At 39.4% G+C, this 21,929-nt stretch overlaps 1 protein-coding gene across 1 annotated transcript in view; it reads right to left on the bottom strand.

The window, feature by feature from the left end:
• The window catches only part of ITGA2 (integrin subunit alpha 2), a 2,089,078-nt gene that overhangs the window by 1,277,469 nt on the left and 789,680 nt on the right, over positions 1-21,929 (bottom strand). The window contains exon 3 of the mRNA XM_044064418.1: positions 14,926-15,029. Within this exon, the coding sequence (XP_043920353.1) occupies positions 14,926-15,029 (104 nt within the window). The remainder of the gene's footprint in view (positions 1-14,925; positions 15,030-21,929) is intronic.

Here is a 21,929-nt window from a genome sequence, read left to right on the forward strand (position 1 = left end):
TAGATTTGGAATCAGTTGGTGGCTGATTGCGAAAATGAGAGGTTGGAGAGAGCAGAGAGTAGTAGCTCATGTGATACCATGTCAAAGGCCTTAGAAAGATCTAGAAATACAGCAGTGGAGAAGAGGCCATTGTTTTTATGATGAAGGATAGTGTTGGTGAAGGAGAGCAAAGTGGTGGTAGTGCTGTGATGGGTCTATATTATAACATCGAATTCTTAAAACTTTGAATGTTATAATAGCGAACCCTATGCACCGAACGCTGAAAATAGCAAAGCTGCAGAATATCAAATACTTTCCTAGGGAAAATATTCAGTGGGCCATTTCTGCAGCTTCACTATTTCTTCAACTGTGGAGCAAAGGTTATGGACCGGGTTAAGGTAAGTGTGCAAACAGATTGGGTTAAGGTGAGTGTGTGATAGTTAGGGACCTTAGGGTTAGGGAGCGGGTAAGGTGAGTGTGCAACAGGGACCCTAGGGTTAGGGAGCAGGTAAGGTGAGTGTGCGATAGGGACTTTAGGGTTAGGGAGCGGGTAAGGTGAGTGTGCGATAGTTAGGGACCTTAGGGTTAGGGTTGGGTTAAGGTAAGTGGATAACTAGTAGTGTATGTATGGTTTAGTGTAGGGTTTTGTGAAGTGTATGTGTGTGGATTATTTATTTTGGTGTGCTTGTGGTGTGTGTATGTTTGTCAGAACAGCAAATTTTTTCCCTGAGAAAAAATTTGTTATTCTGAGTGTTCGATGTTATAGTCTTTCGATCAAAGTGGTTCGATATTATAACATTCAAGGTTTTAAGACTTTGATGTTATAATATAGACCCGCTGTGATATGGCCTGAAGCCATGTTGGGAATTGCAGAGGAGATCATTAGTTAGAAGGTAGTTGGAGACCTGGGTGTTGATACATTTTTCAAGTATCTTGGAGAGAGGGGAAAGGATGGTGATGGGGCGGTAATTGGAGAGGTCGTTGGAGGGGCTGCCCTTGTGGAGAGGAATGATGTGGGATATTTTCCATAGAGAGGGAACATAGCATTCAGTTATGGAACGGTTGATTAATATGGAAATAGGGTAAGCTAGTGCATCAGCTGTAATATTTAAGTATTCTGAGGGGACGTTGTCACCTGCGAGTTTGGTGGGTTTAAGTTTTGACAGAAGTCTTTTTATGTAGGAGGTAGGTACTGTGGAGAAGAAAACAGTATGGGGGGATTAGGGTTAGGAGTGTGGGGGCAGATGTAGGGAAATGTTGTTTGGTTTGAGATATTATGGTTTTAGTGAAGTGTTTGTTGAAGGATTCAGCAATACTGCTGGAGGAGGGGGAAATGGACAACAGGGGGGTGTCTACTTTCCCTGGGCGGAGGATAGAGTTAATAGTGAACCAGAATTGCTTAGGATTTTGGTGGGTAGAGTTTAGGGTGGATTGATAGTAAAGGGATTTGTCTAATTTTATTTGTTTTTTGAGCTTATTGCGTAGTTCAAGAAAGGATTGCCTATCTGAGGCTTTTTTAGTTAGGCGTCAGTGTTCCCAAGCCTTATCTCTGGATTTTATTAGGATTCTGGTGGTCTTTTGTAACCAAGGGGCACTCCTGGTTCTGACTTTGGCATTTCTTACAGGGGCATGGGTGTTTAGGATGCAGAAGAATGTGCTGTTGAAGAAGTGGACAGCCTCATCTAGGTTGAGGTATTTTAGTGATGAGCAGTTAATTTTTTGGAGGGAGTAGATAAAGGAGTTGGGGTTGATGCTGGTTTTGTTCCGTATTTGCTTGTGAGTAATGGGCTTGATACTGTTTATATGGTGCCTAAATAGGAAAGTTGGGGAGTGGTCACTGAGGCAATCAGATAGACAGCCTGCTAGGTAAAAGTGAGGGGCTTTGTTGGCTAAGATCCAATCAAGAATGGTATGATTGTTAGGGTTTTTATTGATTCGGGTAGGGGATTGGATTAGTTGAGGGAACCCATGGAGATTTAGATGAAGGGCTGTGAGATTGTTATTACAGGATGGCCAGCTTATGTTAAAGTCACCGAAGACTATAGTTTCCTGGAGTAGAGATAGACTAGCCCAGCTCAGGAAATTTTCTAGGGGTGTTATATTTTGCCCTGGTGGGAAATAGCATCCTATGATATTGACTTTTTTTTGGGTTTAGTTTGAGATTGCCATAAAGGATATTTTCATTGCCATATTGGGGGGGGGGGCCAGATATTTTCAGAATTTGGATATTGAGGTGGTGCTAAAATATCAATGCTACACTACCTCCTTTCCTGGACAGTCTGTCTATGCGAAGGATGTTATATCCAGGTGAGAGTATTTCCTCACATTTGATGTGAGGTTTGAGCCAGGTTTCAGTTGGGAGTACAAGCTTATGCTGGCATGCAGATCTTGGATTTTATTACATATGCTTCTGATATTTAGGAACATTATAAGAAGGTCAATTGTTTTTTTGCTGGCTGTGATTTGAGTTATGTGGGGGGCTTCGGAAGAGTGGTTGGGGTGGGGTTGGAGTTGAGAGGACCAGGGTTAGGATGGATGTCTCCATAGAGGGCTAGTTTAGAGAGGGTTATTAGGATATGTTTTATATACATAGTAAAATGCTTATCATATCTTAGGGATATTTTATTCTTGAATGTGGTAGGTGTCTGGTAATTGAGTACGTGCATTGGGAATAGGTTTTTGGCGGCTGGGGTTGTATAGTTATAGTGTGAATGTTTGAGGGAAGGTGTTGACAGTGTGCAATGAAAGTGGTTGGGGGATATCACTGTGGAGCCTTGGTTGGATGCAATGTGAGCTAGAACTATGCAGGTAAGGAGTGTTATCATGTTAGGTAGCAGCATAATTGTGTCAGGCATCAGGGGAGGGGAGTGTATAGTGGTTGTCTAATTGGTCGGATGTTAGGGGGGGTTATAGCTTAGAAGAAATGGAGAAATAGTAGGGACGGGTGAGATTTGGGGCAGGGAGGGGCACGAAGTGAGCAAAGTGAATGGAGAGGGGCTAAAACCCCAGGCTAAAGATTTCAAGGTAAGTGTATAACACTCATCAGTACTATATTGTAGCGTGTTTCTATAGTATAGTATAGTACAAGATTTAACATGTGTAATGGTTCAGCTCTTATACTTCTGTGGGCCAGTAAAGTTACCGGGATTCAGTACCAAACAGCTTACGGACACTTACTGGTTTCGCTTATTAAAGCTTACTGTTATGATCAAGTTCTCTGCTAAGTTCACTATAATGCAAACAGCTTACAAACACTTAATGATTTTGCTTATTAAAGCTTTCTGTTAAGATCAAGTTCTCTGCTATGTTACATTATAATGCAAACAAACACACTATGATACCACTAGCTTGTGCTTACAATTATAACCAGTTGTTGGCTAAATATTTACATATGGATGAGCAGACACAGCATTATATACTTAAGAATCAGGCTGCAAATATGCTAGAAATTTGCAATCTATAGGGGTTATATGCAACAGGAAATACAGAAGAGAAGAGAATACAACTTACATGGCAGACATACTTGATACAGGTAACCGATTTGAAAATGGCACCTTGCACTGGTAGTATATGTAAGCTTCACCCAGAAAAAAGGAGGCAATTGTCCCACTGTACTCATCCTTCATTAGACCCATTATAGAATACAATGCCCCATTTGGTATGTACCTCTCAAGACATCTGCAACAACTGGAAAGGCCACAGAAATACCTCACTAAAAGGATCACAGGCCTAAAGCAGATGCCCTGTGCTGACCATCTAAAAAAATTCCAGCTATACTCTGTTGCATATCGTATACTCAGAGCTGATCTCTGCTTAACATACAAGACCATGTCACACACAGAGTTCTTGGACAGAGCCACATACAACAGGGATCTAAACCTTGCCATCACAATGAACAAAACATGCTGGCGGGATAGGTTCCTGACCAAGAAACTCCCCAGACTCTGGAATAGGCTGCCCATACATGTTAAGCAGAGTTCCTCTTTGGTCCTCTTCAAAAGGAACCTTGATGATTGGATGGGAGATAGGAAATTCACCCCGGGGGTCAAGTCAGTCGCCCTGCTAGACAGGGGTCCAGGGAAGTAAATATTATGGGAAGAAATAGCCAGGGAATTGTTATGGCAAGGCTTGTATAGGCCCTAGGGCCGAAAGCCTAGTACCAACCTATGAACCTATGAACCATGATTGGGGTGGAGCTACGGTCGTAATGCATTGGTTTGGAGCAGGGCTAATACCCCAGGCTAAAAATTGCAAGGTAAGTGTATAACACTCATCGGTACTATATTGTAGTTTGTTTCTATAATATAGCCAAGTTGTTAGGATTTAGTAGGGAAATTATGGGCTGGTATGGCAGGAAGAGTGGAGGGAGGGGGATTTAGCTAGAGTGACATAAGGGAGGGCTCAGAGTTGGCCCGATCGAGTGTGTTCAACCCTTAAGAATTAGTATAAATATTGAAACACATACACTTTTTTCTTTTTGATGTTATGCTTTTTTTTTTTTTTTTTGAAATCCCTTGCCCCACTCCCGGCTGCTGTGCATCCCTGGTGGTAGCATTCGCACTTGTAACCCTCCTGCCAGGGTAAACCTCCCCAGATACTGTGCCCCTCAGCCTGGTCAAGACCTACAGAAATTACAGACTTCATACTCAAACTCTGCTACCTCATCCCAGCGCAGAAAAAGACCACTATCGTCCATGTGCTGTACTAGCCTAGGAAGCAGGAACTGTAGTAAAAAAGTATGTGTAACCTACTCATTATCTCCTACAACTGTAACTAATTCATGTTTTATTAGTTTAAGTGAGCGGTCCCTACTGAGAATACCAGCAGCCATAGTCTCCCACTCAATATCCTCTATACCATCCATTACTCTAACCTCTATCTCTCCCCCTGGCTTTCTATTGTTCCCTCTCCTTTCCCTACAACTCTCTCAATCTTCCCCCTGTGATATCTCTATTGTTGTTACAAGGAATAACCACTAGAGGGCAGTACAACATTGTGAACCCCTTGTGTCTCTGAATTTAGTCTTATCTTTCTTCCCTTCTCCCCACTGGTAATCCCCTGACCTCCTTGTATACCATATCTTGAACTTACCTTTCACATCTCTGATTATTTTCCTCACTACCTGCCTTCTTACTTCACTACTTGGCTCTACCCGCTCCGTTCGCCCTGCGAGCTTACTCCGCTCCCCTACCCTACTCCCAGTTCTCACCCACCCCCACATCACCTACACTTATACCTGGTCAGTCCCTCCCACAATTAACTTACATCCACTCAACATCCTTCCCACCTTCTACATTTCTTATTACCAATCCTGTCCAGTCCCTCCCACAATTAACTTACATCCACTCAACATCCTTCCCACCCTCTACATTTCCTGTTACCTATCATACCCTTACTATCCTCATACACTTAATTACATCACTCTCTTTCATTCCTGTCAATCAACCAAAGTCAATCAGAACGAATATCTACCTCCAGCAAACAACCCTACTACTCCTCCTAGCATTTACCTACCATATCACTTGTTACAACTACCCATTACAAAATAGCTCTTCCTTCACTCATATATCCACATCCATTATCTCTCCCATCCCTTCTACATACTCCCTAACAATAAGCCCCACCCTATTCAACACCACTGCCACTACTTATACCCTTCTTAAACCGATCAATACCAACCCCAAATCCAATATTACCCACAAACACATAATAATACTGCAAAAGATAGTGAAAACTCTACAAAAACAACAACATGAACTATTAAATGATGGAGATATCCACCTAAACAAGGTCCTTATGATACCAATCCTACTACTAATATAAAACCTCCCAAACTAACCCAAATCAATACCAGACCAGCAAATAGTCTACTCATTCTAAATCTAAATAACAGGAGCATCAACAAAAAGATGCATGAACTTCATGCTCTAATCTCACAATATCTCCCAGATATAATCAGTTTAACAGAAACATGGCTAAAACCAATCACCAAGGATACAGAGATACTACCTCCTGGATACAGTATCCTTCGTCAAGATAGACCAATGAAGAAAGGTGGAGGCATTGCTCTACTTTATAAAAATACACTATCCATAGCTAAAACTGAGTTGACTTTACCCCCTCTGGACAAGGCAGAAATACTCATAACTAAGCTCAAAATAGGTAACAACAAAATTATCAACTTAGTTACAGACTATATCCCCCCAGGCAATAATATCCTCATCATGGAAAATCTACTCTAATGGCTATCACAAACCACGCCACAAGAAACTATTCTGTTTGGGGACTTTAATATTGACTGGCTCACATGCTCTTCCCAGGCTCCCACTAATCATATCAACCTACTTACCTTCTCTCAACTAATCAAAGAACCCACTAGAATCAACAGGAACAGTAAAAGAATCACTTTTAGACTGGATTCTACTAAACAAAATACCTTGCTCATATTTAGCAGGTGCCCTTCCTGACTCTCTAAGTGATCATCAAACTACCTTCCTACTCAAATATAACTCCCACCACCCCCAAACCCCTATACTTCAAACAATTTGTTTGTGTCTTTCGGCTTTTTCCAGGTTAGGGGTCGCCACAGTGGAACTCTGGTCCACTAATGATTGGTAGAAGATTTTTACGTACTGAGTTACCAGCTCTGACACACAACCTTCAACGAAGGTACACCCCTTCACGCATGTATCCACACAGAAGATGCTTTAGCTGAGAATCGAACAGACAACATCTTGCTGTGAGTCGACAACGCTACCGCAGCACCACCACCGCGGTCCCTATACTTCAAACAATAAGAAACAAAAAAACTCTTCAACTTACCAAACTTCTTACAAGATCTACAGCTCTATAACTGGCTGCAACTGTATTATCTACCCCTAAACAAAGCTATCAAACACTTCAACTCTACCTTCCTAGAGATATTAAACAGGCATGCCTCTCCAAGAACTACCAGAATTAAATCTGAAACAGTTCCATGGCTATCAAGGGAAACAAGGCAAAAAATAAAAGAAAGGAATAGTGCCTGGACAGCCTGGAGGTCCAACAAAAACCCAGCAACACAGCAAACATACCAACAGTTAAGAAATCTTACTAAGAAACTAGTTATGCAAGATAAAAGAAATTACTTTATCACCCATAAAACCTAACATTCAAACAATCCAAAAAAATTCTGGGGAGGCTTAAATAGGTTACTACACCCTGGAAAAACCACTACTCCACCTCCAACAACAGGCCTAACAAAAGAAAACATAGCTGAATCATTTAACTCATTCTTTACTGAGACTGTACTTGCCCTTGCCCCAAACCAAACCTATCCAAATGCTACAAGTGCCCCCCCAACCTAACAACAGCCCCACATTTAAGCTACAACCCTCCTCAACCTCCTATATAAGAAAACTACTATCCCAACTAAAACCAACAGCACTAGGAGCAGATTCCCTCCCCAATTAATTCTTAAAACTAGCAGCAAATGAAATAGCTAAAGCAGTCTCAATCCTAATAAACCGATCCATCTCAGAAGGTTCAGTACCCTTGATCTGGAAAACTGCCTAAATCATACCCCTACACAAAGGGGGAAATTCTTATGACATATCTAACTACAGACCAATAGCAATATTATCCCCACTTGCTAAAATATTAGAAAAATGCATTCACCATAAATTAATGACCCATCTTATTGATCAAGAGCTCATATCTCATACACAGCATGGGTTTCAGCCAGGACATAGCACAACCACCGCCCTGCTAGCATTCATAGATACCATTAATCACAACAGGAATAATGGCAAGCTTTCTTCAGCCCTCTTCCTAGACCTATCAAAGGCATTTGATATGGTTAACCATGAAAAACTAATCTCCCATCTTGTAAACCTAGGCTTAGATAACTTATCAGTCTCCTGGTTTAAAAACTATCTCAACAATAGATAACAGGCAGTACTATGGAATAATAACTTGTCTCCACTCCTACCTGTAACACTCGGAGTACCTCAGGGATCTATACTGGGCCCCTTGCTGTTCTCAATTTTTACAAATAATCTTCACTCAGTCGCAAAATGTTCAAGCCTTATTCAATACGCAGATGATTCAACTATAATATGTAACGCCCCCACTTTACCAGACCTCCAGAAAAAGACACAGGATAACTTTCACTCAGTGGAAACATGGCTCACTGAGAATGGCTTGATACTCAACCCCCCAAAAAACAAGCTTCTACTTTTTCATCCCTCAACTTCTACTGCCCCCACCTGCACCTTTACTATCCACTCTAATAATGGTACCCCCAGAAGACCAGACAAAACTACTAGGTATTACTATTGACAATAAGCTCAAATTTGATGTACTCATCAATCTGGCCATTAAAAATACTAACAAAAAGCTAGGTAGCCTCTATAAACATAAAGCATTCCTGACCCATAATGCTAGAACTACAATTGCACGTACACACCTTCTCTCAACACTACTGTATGCCTCACCCATCTTGATTAACTTATCCAAAACAGAAATCAATAAAATGACAACCTGCTACAATCAGATAGCCAAATTTGCTAACAACAGCTTCTACAGAACACATCACTGCCTAAACCTAAAGCAATTGGGCTGGATGGAACTACCTAACTTACTTATTTATAATCAGCTGGTTACTACTCACAAGATATTCCATCAACAAAATATATCACCCTCACTGGCTAACATTATCCAACAATATTCCTGTCCTAGGCAACTCCGCTCAACTGACAAATTACAGTTAACTGTTACTAGGTCCAACAACCATGCTGGAGACTCCCTTTACTCTTCTTATGTGGCCAAAATCTGGAACTCCCTGCCTACATCCTTATCCCTGATTATCTCACTACCTACATTTAAAAAAGCTATCTACATCTACCTCAGTAACAAATGGTTATGTCCCTGTTCAACTCCAGACTAATGCCGGATCCACTTCATTACTATTGTAAACATTGTCCTAAACTAGAGTCCTATCTGTTACTTTCATATAAATGTAAACCACATCAAAGGTATGATAACATACATATAACAGTGTTAGTATGAACAATGTAAAACTGTTTAATGACTATTGTAAAATGTATCTGTCTGTAGCTTATACCTATAAGTATCTGTAGTTTATACCTATAAGTGTCAATAACTAGATACCCTTATGGATCTAGATGAAATATGTACCCATGTTTGTCTGTATGTTCTGTAAAAATTGTCTCTTTGGAGCTTTTCTCCCCAGGCCTCCACTGAAAATGGACATATATCCAGCTGGACTATCCCGGTTAACAAATGTAAAATAAAATAAAAATAAATAAAATACTTTGTTTTTTCCCAGTTATTAGGTATCCCTGTAGTAGAATTTGCATGGTTATAGTCCACTGGTCTGATGGGCAGAGGTCAAAAGCCAGGCAGTAGGGGAGAAAGAACTGTTTGGGAGAAAAATAGGGTACGAAGGTTCAGTGATAAGATTTGGGTAGGAGGGGGTTGAGAGAGAAAAATAATACAGTAGCGAGGGTGACTCAACTCAGCATAAACAACTTCACTTCTGCTCTAAGGCAATTAGTAGCCTAAAAATAACTAGCTATGTTCTCTATGCAGCAAAAATACCATTAATATAATAGGCGAATATCATTGCAGCATTTATGAATGCAGTTACCAGGGAAAACATCAGCTCATGAGTGCAGTATAAGTTTTAAGCATGCATGCATGAGAGCAGTACAAGATTTAACATGCATAATGGTTCAGCTGTTATACTTCGGTGGGCCAGTACAGTCGCCGGCATTCAGTACCAACCAGTTTACAGACATTTACTGGTTTCGCTTATTAAAGCTTTCTGTTATGATCAAGTTCTCTGCTAAGTTCACTATAATGTAAACTACTTATAAACACTTGATGGTTTCGCTTATTAAAGCTTTCTGTTAAGATCAAGTTCTCTGCTAAGTTACATTATAATGGTAAACAAACACACTATGATACAGCTAGCTTGTGCTTACAATTATAACCAGCTGTTGGCTAAATATTCACATATGCATGAGCCGACACAGCATTATATACTTAAGAATCAGGCTGCAGATATGCTAGAAATTTGCAATCTGTAGGGGTTATATGCAAATATGGAAATACAGAAGAGAACAAAATACAACTTACTTGGCAGACACACTCAATACAGGTCACTGATCTGAAAAAGGTGTCTTGCAATTTTAGTATATGTAAGCTTGGTTGGGGAGGAGGTACAGCCGTGATGAGTAGGTTTAGTGTGGGGCTAAAACCCCAGGCTAAAGATTGTAAGGTAAGTGTATAACATCATCAGTACTATGTTGTGGCTTGTTTCTATAGTACAGCCAAATTGTTAGGATTTAATAGGGAATTTCTGGGCTGGTATGGCAGGAAGAGTGGAGGGAGGGGGATTTATCTAGTGTTAGATAAGGGAGGGCTAAGTATTGGCCCGATCGATTGTGTTCGACCCTTACAGAATTAGTATAAATATTGTAACACATACACTTTTTTCTTTTTGATATTATACTTTGTTTTTTCCCAGGTATTAGGTATCCCTGTAGTAGAGTTTGCGTGGTTATAGTCCGCTGATCTGCTGGACAGGGGCCACAAGCCAGGCAGTAGGGGAGAAAGAAACTTTTTTTCTTTTTGATGCTATACTTTTTTTTCTCCAGTTATTAGATATCCCTGTAGTAGAGTTTGCGTGGTTATAGTCTGCTGGTCTGGTGGGCAGGGGCCAAAAGCCAGGCAGTAGGGGAGAAAGAATCTTTAGTTGCTCTTACATGTGTGGAAGTTAATATATTCTTCTAAAGAGTAACAATGTCTTGTCATTAACCATTCTCTTAAAAAGTTTACAAATGGAAATATGGTTGTCATATTTATTGTAGGAATATTTGCATTTCTAAAATTCCAGTAGATCATTTCTGTACAGCAGTATGTTTTTTAGCACTTTGGCAAACTGGCCTGAGCATTCACTATTTACCCTGCAGGTACAGAGAAGGTAATATTTCACCTGGAACACTGTTAAACTCTAATGGAGGAATAACACAGGACCAAACAGTAAAGAAAGGTTCAGGGTATATCAGTTTAAGAGTGTCTTTTAATTCACCACAAAGGAACTGTAAGGAAAAGTAATTTCTTTAAGCTTGTTTTATTTAATAGCCAGATATAACATGAATGGGCCACTGAAGAAAGGTTGAATTTTTTTTCAGGAAAAAAGGATTAAGGGTGGACTGGTGTTTGACAAACCACTGCAAAGGGAAGTCTTCCAGCAATAATTTAGTGTTCAATGCAAATTTGTCCTTCAAACTGTTGTTTGGATACTCTCACATACCCAGTAATGCTTGTATAGGGGAAAGGTTTTACAAATGGAGGTTAAGATTTATTTCATTAATTTATTTTATTTAACATTTGTTTACCAGGAAAGTCTGACTGGATACAGGTCCTTTTTCAGTGGAGGCCCAGGGAGAAAAATTCCATGAGTAACGGTAAATTTTAATGCACACATTACAATAATCAAAGCATAAACTAAACAAAATGTAGTATACATAAGAAAATACAAATTTGTTACATCTTGACAACAAAACCTAGGCTTTGAACATCGCTAGTACTATTTGTAAAATATGACTTATGTCAATACATAAGGTTAAGACAGGTTAGTAGGAATAAACACTGCGGAAGAAGTTGGATATGGTTGGGGTATACTGTGAAGTATCAGAGCATTCAAAGATTCTCCTGCAGTGTTGTTGGCCTTGGAGATGATGAGTAAGTTCTTATTTTTAGAGTGAAGTGGTCTGCTGGAACTGTAAGGAAGGATGAGATTTTGTAGTGCAGGGCTTCTGGTTAGTTGTGTTACAATTTTTTGAGTTAGAGAGATTTAGTTGTAAAGAATAATGTTGGGAAGCTCAAGCCAGTCTATTATCCTTAAAGCTGTACAATGATGTGTTTTATATGGGCAGTCAGATGCAAACTTAGCAATTTTATTATAACATGCATCTAGCTTAGATGAGTCAGTTTTCCTAAGATTAGTTAAAATTGGACAGGCATATAGTAGAGTGGAGAGCAGATGGGTTTGTGCTAATGTAATTTTGGCCATTTTGGTCAGGAACCTTTGCGGCTATATAGACTTCCAAGTTTCTTATGGACTTTTTTTATTGTTATGGAGACATGCAAGTCAAATTTAGGTTATTGTCTATTTCCACTCCAAGAATCTTTGTATGGGTTGTCAGGGAGATGACAGTACTGTCTTTGGCTATTATGTTAAATGTTGGGCATGAGATAGATGTCTTGTTAGGTTGGAAGAGTAATAATTTAGTATTGTTTGGGTTCAGGATTAGATGGGAATTGGCTAACCATGTTTCAACAGAAGTGAAAGATTCCTGTGTTTGAGAATGAAGAGCTGACAGGGAAGTGGCAGCACAGATAAGTGTTGAATCATCTGCATACTGTATTATAGAACCATGTGGAGTAGCTGTGTGTAGACTATTTGTGAAGAGGGAGAAAAGGAGAGGGCCCAAGTGGGATCATTGGGGGACACCAATGGATAAAGGAAGGTATGGAGATAGGTCACCTTGCCATGGAACAGATTGTTGATGGCCAGATAAATAGTTATGAAACCAAGCTGTGGTAGATGGTGGGAAGGATAGTTCAGTTAGTACATCTATTAGTCTGGAATAGGAGACTATATCAAAAGGTTTTGATAAGTCTAGAAAGATGGCAGATACAAATTTGTTGTTTTCCTGTGATGGTTTATGGCATTAGTGAAGGATAAGAGAGCTGTACTGGTACTATGTGATGGGCGAAACCCATGCTGAGTGTTTCAGATAAGGTTGTTAGTAGGAATTTCATGACCTGGGGATGAATTCACTTTTCAAGCGGCTTAGAAAGTGGTGAAAGAATAGCAATTGGATGATAGTTTGTCAGCTCTGTGGAAGGTCCCCCTTTACGAAGTGGTATTACATGGGAAATTTTCCACAGTTGAAGGACCTTGTTTACGAGAATGGATCTATTTATAAGGATAGATACTGGGAAGGCTATAGATCCACCTGCAATTTTGAGGTATTCACTGGTCAAGTTATCTACGACTAGTGTAGTAGGTTTTAGTTTCTGGAGTAGTTTTTTTACAGTGGCTGTAGGAACTGGGGAGAAAGAGAACGGGGCATTGCTGATTGTAGACTTGACTAGTATGGTATCAGGATTAGGGGTTTGCTGCTTGGAAAGAGCAATTATAGATTCAGTAAAATGCTTGTTAAAAATGGAAGCTATGCTATTGGAATTGTTGTGGATCATCATTTTTAACATCATCTTTTTATTGCACTCACAAAATAATGTATAATAATCCATAATTAACTGGTATCTTTCAGGTATGATGAACAACCTATGTTCCTAGCACTGTAAGGGGCAGTATGGAATTTCAGTAGCTAAGACATTTTTGTCACATCTCCAGTGGTGTAGGGTTCTTGTCAATATCTGTGTGGAGATCGCTTTTCTCTTTATGTCTGCATGGCTTTCTTTGGGTGGTCTGGGTTTCCAACACATCATTAAAACATTCTGATTAACTGGCTACTCCATAAATATATACAAGTGCGTGTATGTGTAAATTACACACACACACACACACACACACACACACACACACACACACACACACACACACACACACACACACGTCTCATGAAATATAAAGGAGCAATTGTACAAAGGCTGGTCATTTTAGAGCAAACCTGAAAGGATCAAAAATATGCAAAAGTAATTTTTTTTTTTTTTGCAGGGGACAAACCCAATTGCACACCAAAACCGAACACATTCAGCTTATTATATATACTAACTTGAGATCACACAGCAGCGGGGTAAGGACAAATTCCCTTACTCATTACAATGCTATCCCATACAAAAGGCTACCAGCAAAAACTCCATTTGAAAGAATGTTTGCTCATACCAGCACTTGTTTTTTGTTTATTTTTGTTTACAATAAAAAAAAGCATTCAGCCATATGATTGTTTGCTGTTTAGGAATTCAAAGGGAAAAGGAAGAAAAGAAGTGGTAAGGAGAAATAGGGTACCTGTCAAATCTTTGAATGCTCAAAATTTTGAACGTTACACGGTTGAGACCAAATGTTCGAAATTTTCAGTGCTCGAAGATAGACTTTCAATGGCACCGTACGGTGCAGATAGGGAGAATTTCCCTTTTCTGCACAGAAGTGCAGTCTCGGAGTTGGTATATTTAAGTGGGGGGGGTGCAGGGGGGTTTGCCCCCCTGCCTACACTGTTAAAGTGTTTTTTTCTGTGTTTTCCTTTTTTTTTTTTTTTTATGTTTGAACATCCAAATGTCAAACATTTGGTCTCGACCATGTAATGTTTGACATTTTGGATGTTTGATCATTTAACACAGACCCAGAAAAAATGTTTTCAGATGGGAAGGTTAGACTTGTTACAGCAGAGAAGTTGTGTGAAGCAAGTTTGAGGAACAGAAAAGAAAGGCAGGAGGCAGAACTAGAAAGACATGTTGGATGGAGTGGGGGTTTGGGATAGTGAGGTATTCCAGACAGGAAGGATGCTGAGTGGGATAAGTACTTGGAAAAAGAGTTAAAGTAACTGGAAGAGAATACTAAGGTAAAATAAGTCTTATGGTGGACATGCAAGAGGAGAGGACCATTAGTAGACAGAACCAAGAGCTTATTCCAGAGTTAAAAACAATTAGCCATGTAAGTAATGTGAGAGAGAGAGAGAGAGAGAGAGAGAGAGAGACGGAAATAGAAGAAAGTGATAGTATAGTAGGACACTAAGGAGTAAGGCCTACATCTCCATATGTCGATTTTGTAATTATGGAAAACACTTGTTTTTTCCTTTGTAATTCATTAGCTATTTCACATTTTCTTAACAATATTAATAGGACAAATGCACACTAATACTAAACAGACTACTGGAAGTTTGTCACGTCATATGGAATGGAAAAACCTACTCTGTAGTTTCAGTTCTGAACAAGAGGAGACATCTGGATAGCACTTGTAAACTTCACCCATTCGGTTCTTTGGATATCCATTCCATGGTGAGCCAACAAGCAACCTAAAACACAAAAAAGGTGATGAAGAATCATCTTTACTGTTTAGACTTTGACAACAGCATTATAAAGCCCAGTACAATACATGGAACAGATGCAAGAGTGATCCTTTAGAGTTTAACATTGCCAGCATAACTATGACACCCAAGCAGGTCATTCAGATGTCCACTTGACTTGCTGAAATAAAAAACTCATTATTAGGTCATGAAATAAAACATGTTACAATGGAGGTACTGGACTTCATGGAAATGGGTTTCAAATCCCATCTACAGCTACTCACATATTGCATGACTTTTCAGCTATCCACTCTTCCATTATTTTTCTATTTATTCACCTTGGTGAGGACTGTAGTGGTAGCAAAGTGGACAGGGCAGACAAACTTCATATATTCAAGGAACAATCTCATCATGTGATATCCACAGGTTTCACAAGTTAAGCTAAGGGCGATAATCTTTCCAGAGTATCATGGGTCTCCATTGGGCCTTATCCCAGTGATCTCTGCCTAGTATACCTCCTGCAGGTGGTACCTGAACCACCTCATTTGGCTCCCCACAACCCAGACAAGCAGTGTTTCTACTCAAAGTTCCTCCCAGGTTGCCAAGCTACTCTATTACAGACGGCAAGCTCTGTGATCCTGAAAAAGGAACTTCATTTCTGCCACTAATGTGACCTCATCTATTTGGAAACTATCAAAATCCTGCAACTACCAAGTGGGGATGGAGACAAAGTTGGCAACTTTATCCTGTAAGCTCTTGCTTCATCATTGCAGACCAGTTAAATGCCCACAGCACTGCCAATACCACACTTAGGTGCTTCTCTATCTCATGATCTCTTCTTTTCTAATTCACAAACAATATTCCAAGTATAATTATATTAATTAACCTTGGAGTTGCTGCTCCCTATTCATCTCTGGAACGTAATGCACTATTTTCTGGCAGGGATCCTGTATTCTGAGTGGAGGTGCTGATTTTCATTCCACCGGCTTTATACTCAGCAGTAAACCCTGTGGATTATAGCTGTTTAGGGTCAAGGGGGCAGAAATGTCTACAGACAGCAAAGACACAACCCTCATGCCCCCAAACTGAATACTGTCCAGATATATTCTGTTCATTAAAATCATAGAATGGAGGCAAGACTTACTCTTGTTTGTTTTTTCCTGGGTAGTGGTCGCCACAGCAGAACCCCAGTCCACTAATGATTGGCAGTTGCTTTTTATGGTGCCGAGTTGCCAGCCCAACACCCAACCTTCAGCAAAGGCACGACCATTCACACATGTCTTTCAGAGGCCACTCGACCGCAGGGAGGTCATGCAGACTCCACACAGAAGGCACTCCAACCAAGTATCGAACAGGAGAACCTCTTGCTGTGAGGCAACAACACTACTGCTATACCACCACGGATTTCAAGACTTACTCTTGGTGAAGTTTATTTATTTACTTGTCTTTATTTACCAGGAAAGTCCGACTGGGTTATATTCATTTTCAGCAGAGGCCAGGGAGAAATGCTCCATTTGCTTACATTGCATTATACTAAGTTTCAGTTAAACACAGAGTAGCAACATTTCTATTTACATTTAAACACAATCAGTAGTTAAATTTACACATTCTAAGATTTTACAGAGGTGGAAGATACTAAGGATAAAGCCCATATGCAACTTATTGGATTGTGCAGGCAGCAGTTATATATAAAAACTGTTTTGTCATTTCAGTGAGAGGCTGAGTATTCTGTTTAAGGAGAGTATTTGGAGAGTATTGTATACTGAACACAAAGTCTCAACCTTGAGATGAGCACGTGCCAGACCAGGACTGGATAAGATGTTGTTTAAGCAGTGGTTTAAAACTACTGAGTTTGTTTGAGAGTTTTATTTTTGTGGGGATACTATTCCAGAGTTTAGCAATGTATTGGGAGAAAAGTGAGTCTCCTGCAACATTTTTTTTCACTTATTTGTAAGTAATAAGAATTTGTTACTAGAGTGGATGTTCCTTGCTGGAGAGTAGGTCAGTGATAAGTTATGTACTGCAGGGCATTTTTCTAGATGATGAATGAGTTTGTGTGCTATAGTTAGTTGTGAATATGTTAGGTAGTTGTGTAGTCTAGTTGTGAATATGTTAGGTAGTTGTGTAGTTCAAGCCAGTTTAATTGCTTTAAGCTATGACAATGGTGGGTCCTACCAGGGAAATTGGTGGCAATTTAGCTACTTTACTGTAGCAGGAGGCAAGTTTCTTTTCGTAGGATAGCAACAGTGTATAAGACAGTTGGCAGTAAGAAGGTGGAGGCTAGAGTTTTTCTTGCAGTATCTGTAAGGAATCCATTGATCCTATAAAGGAAGCCCAGCTTCTGGTGAGTAGGTTTAATGACGTGCAGTGAATGCTGGTAATATTTCAGATTGTCATCAATTATAATGCCCAGAAGTTTACTGTGAGTTATAGTTTCAATGACAGTATTATTTGCTGACTTTATGGTAAAAAAATTACTTTTTATTTTTTTTTGTACAAGAAACATCTTTATTACATTATCATGTATGACAGACAATCTTATATTTATATAAGTGAAAATAAATCATCGAGGCACAATCTCAATTGCAAACATTATAAATTACAAACCATGCTGACACAAATGTAGCTGCAAACATTATACATCACTTTTAATAAATCCAGTCATTGTCAGTCAGCCATTACATAGCTCATTCAGATCCTGCCTTCTTTTAAACATTGTTCCTCCTCTTCATGTAGTGTTCCCACATTTCCCATTTTTTCCTGTGTAATTTATAAAAAAATGCTTTTGATTTTGGCAACTTTTTGAGGTAAAAAGCATTAACTTAGTTTTCTTGGGGTTGAGTAGTGAGTTTGATTCTTTGAGCCAGATTTCTACAGAGAAGAAAGACATGTGGGTAATGTCTTGGACCTTATTTATTCTTGAGGCCGCACATATTAATGTTGAGTTTTCTGAATACTGAACTAAAGTAGCATTGTGAGTGGAGGTGTGGAGGTCATTAATAAATATATTAAACAGTTGAAGACTCAGGATAGAGCCCTGAGGGACACCTTTAGTAACTGGTTGAAAGGATGTGTAGGTTTGTTGCCATTTAATGGCTTGTTGTCTTACAGAAGAACAGGAGTTCTTAGAAGTTCTATAGAACTTAGAAGATGTAATATATAACCCAATATATGTGCATATGTGTGTGTGTGTGTGTGTGTGTGTGTGTGTGTGTGTGTGTGTGTGTATATATATATATCTATATATCTATATATATATATATATATATATATATATATATATTTATATATATATATATATACACACTGTATGTGTGTATGTGTATATATATATATATATATATATATATATATATATATATATATATATATATATATATATATATTTAGACGTTCTATGCCCATTCTGAGCATACAGCTCTTTGAATTGGATCACATCTGTAGCTCTGCAGATACATGGATGAAGTGGCATGCAGCTGCCATGGGATGCCATATTGTTGCAGCACTGCATGTAAAACATTCTTTCTTTACATTGTCATAAGGTTTCTTTAAATCCATATGGCTATCCTTTCAAAAGTCAATGAACCACCTGTGCTTCAGAAACTAACTGGAAACAAAGCCAAGTATAGTGTACTTGTCTTTCCTTTTATTTAGTGTACTTGTCTTTCCTTTTATTTTCAATGAATATAGCAACTCGACATACTTTAAAATACTGACATTACATATGTGCTTATTCAATGAAAAAGAAGAACTGCTGGTGCAATTACGTATGTAGCGAGTACTGGCAAATACATTGCCTAAAAAAAGTTGTAACATATGACTGTATCACATATGGCTACTACTTGTCCTTACATGATAATGCCAGCTTTAGCAAGCATCTTGGACTGTAAATCTCTTTTGTCTTCTATGAATCAAATCATCAAATGAACTAAAGTGGCTACAGTCAGACTGCATTCATGTTCACAATGACCAGGGCACATTCTGGTATAAAACAAGAAAGTGGTACGTGAATGTTTGGTTTTCAATATAAAACCTTTCAAGGTACTCAGAAAAATAAATATAAAAGGATTTCAGAGTGACCACTGATGTGCAATCAGGTCTCTATCTATGCTTATGGTCACTACACTCTGAGAATGACTTCAGAGAGCTGCAAGACCAAGCACAATTCTATGGACTTTGCAAAAGCAGCCTAAAATTATGAGGCCTTCCTAATGAGTGAATGACTTCAAATGGTGGCTGGTTAACTGTGGCCTTACACTAGGGCATGCCACATGGGGAGGTAGAAAGGAAGGTAAATGATATGACACAAGCTCAAATGTGCACATGCATCAGTGTCAAAATCATATGCTGTTTCTTAGACAGGTGGAGTAAGAGAAGACGAACACCAGCATTTGTCATATGGCATGCCACTTGTAACAGATGCACACACCCTGTCTTGTGACCTTATAAGTGGTCTACATCTTAAACCAGCAGGTGATTGTACCTTGATGATGGGGAGGTTACAGAACACAGAATAAGTTGTGAGTGAGTTATATGACCCAGTAGTGAAATTAAGGCATTTTTTGAGAGGAAGTTGTCCAGCTTCACTTGAGGTCAGCAGGTCCACCCATAAAACAAGTAAAACTAAATAGAAATGAATTAAGATAAATAAGAATTTCAACCTATATTTTTAAATGAAAACTGGAGTGCTAGAATAAACATTCAACTCAAGAACTGTAAACTTTAACTACAGAAAAATAAACTAGGTTTGAACCCTCATTCCTATTTTTTCAATTAACATGCACAGAAAATGTTAAAGTGAAACTATGAAAGCAGTTTGATTTATTTCTTCTATGTCAAAATGAGCTCCACTCACAGTGACTGAATACACAACATGGCAGTGAGTTGCTCGATCAGCCATAAAATATTTTAAGAGGTTGCTGCTTCACAGCACACAAGACAGTTAGCATAATGGTTAAGGTTTTTACATCCCAGGTGCTAAGTACAATGTTCTATCCTAACTTCCGGCCAATGCCTTTATGGAGTTTGCATGGTCTTCCTGTGTCTCTTTGGTATTCTTCCCACCTTCAGAAAACATGCTGGGTGTTTCCACCTCAAACTCACCCAAGAATGGAACTATGGGCAGCAGTATATACTCTAAATGGTGCCTATGAGGGGGAAAGTTGTATAGACAAACCACCTTGGTATCTGTTATGGTTTGCATATCCTCTAGACAGGAGAACATGAATCACAGACTGCATGCTGTGTCAAGGCTAGTAACTCACTCAGTGGTGAAAAATTGGATCTAGGTAATTTGGCCACTGTTGCTCAAAATGAGCATGCTGGAGATAAGTGGCTTTAGGACCCTGTCTGCTCTGACCTATGCCAGTACATCAGAAGTGGTCAGAATTAGTGACAGACACAAGGTAATCAGACTCCATTATCAGGATAAGGAACTAGTAATAACTTCAGTGTATGCCCCACAGCAGGACTGTGACAGTGAGGAAAAGTGTGCATTCAAAGCAGCAGTTATAGGAACTACTAGATAAAATGGTACAACATGGTGTTGATATTGTGGGACCTACTGGGACAGACAGACAGGATATAGTGTAATATAAGTACTGCCTAGGCCCACAAGTGAGACAACAGAACTAAAGAAAGAGAGACCATTCTAGACTTCTGCCTGACAAATGGCCAACAGCAAAAGAGACAGTCACAAGATGACATACAAGAGTGGCCAGCAATTCAGGTAGACTTCCTCCTAGTAATGAAAGAGCACTGGGGTGGAATCACTGATTGCAAAGTATTCCTCAGTGAAACAGTCAACCCACAGCACAAACCACTGTTTGTCACAATCATTTGCAAATAGTGGCCAGTGAAGGCTCTGAGGTCAACATTGATTGGTTGATGACCTGAAAGTTGAGTGGAGTGAAAACACAATAATTCAAGGATATACTCAGCGATATAGCATCTCAGGAAGAAGAGAAAATATGTAGAGTTGAAGAAGAATGGCAGTGCCTCAGGATTGTAAAACAGATACGTGACCATGCCAGGTATGGAAATAAGATACATAAAGAAAGCTGGTGGTGGAAAAACTCCAGGAAGCCATCAAAAGAAATGAGGAGACCAGGAAAAAGGAAAAAAGTGGGAGCTAGAAAATGCATAAGACTAAGAAGGAATACTGGTTGGCTAAAAAATAGGTTACTAGAGCAGTTTCAATAGTGAAGAGCAAGGCATCAGACGCACTCTACCAGATTCTGGAAAGTGATTCACTAAATGGCACAAAGAAACTCTTTTCAGACTCAAAGCAAAGAAAGAAAGAAAGATAAAGAAGTCGGTGATCAGACATTCTTCGTATCAATCACACGTACTGCTCTGTGGTACAGAAACTTAAGCAGTGAAAGCAGAGCAGATGAAGAAGCTACAGGTGATGAAGATAAAGTGCCTGAGATAATTGTTGGATGCAATATCTTAGACAAGTAAAGGAATGAAGACATCAAAGCAGAAGCACAAGAAGCTCCCGTGGAAAGGAAGGTCAAAGACAATAGATTACAGTAGTTCAGGCACATGTGCAAGAAGGCAGAAGACAATCTGTTGAAGAAGATTTTGGACAGACAGAAAGACGCAAGAGGATACGAGGGCATCCAGCAAAGAGATGGATGGATTGTGTGAGAAAAGATCTGCAACAGTGAGGCATGACTGTCAAGGTAGGAGAGTGGCACTGAATCAGGAGAGATGGCAACTGTTGATGCAATACAGTGACCTCATACAGAAAGTGGGAGAAAGGGGGTTGATGATGATGATGATGATGCAAGAATAAGATCTAAATGAGTGTTAACACATAACATAACATAATACAGGGTCTTAAAATACTAGGAAGATAATCAAGTTTTATTAGCCTCTACTTCATACAAATGCCATCCACATCTG

This window comes from Protopterus annectens, chromosome 2.part2 (assembly GCF_019279795.1).
Source record: "Protopterus annectens isolate FY-2018-M chromosome 2.part2, PAN1.0, whole genome shotgun sequence".
NCBI lineage: Eukaryota > Metazoa > Chordata > Ceratodontiformes > Protopteridae > Protopterus > Protopterus annectens.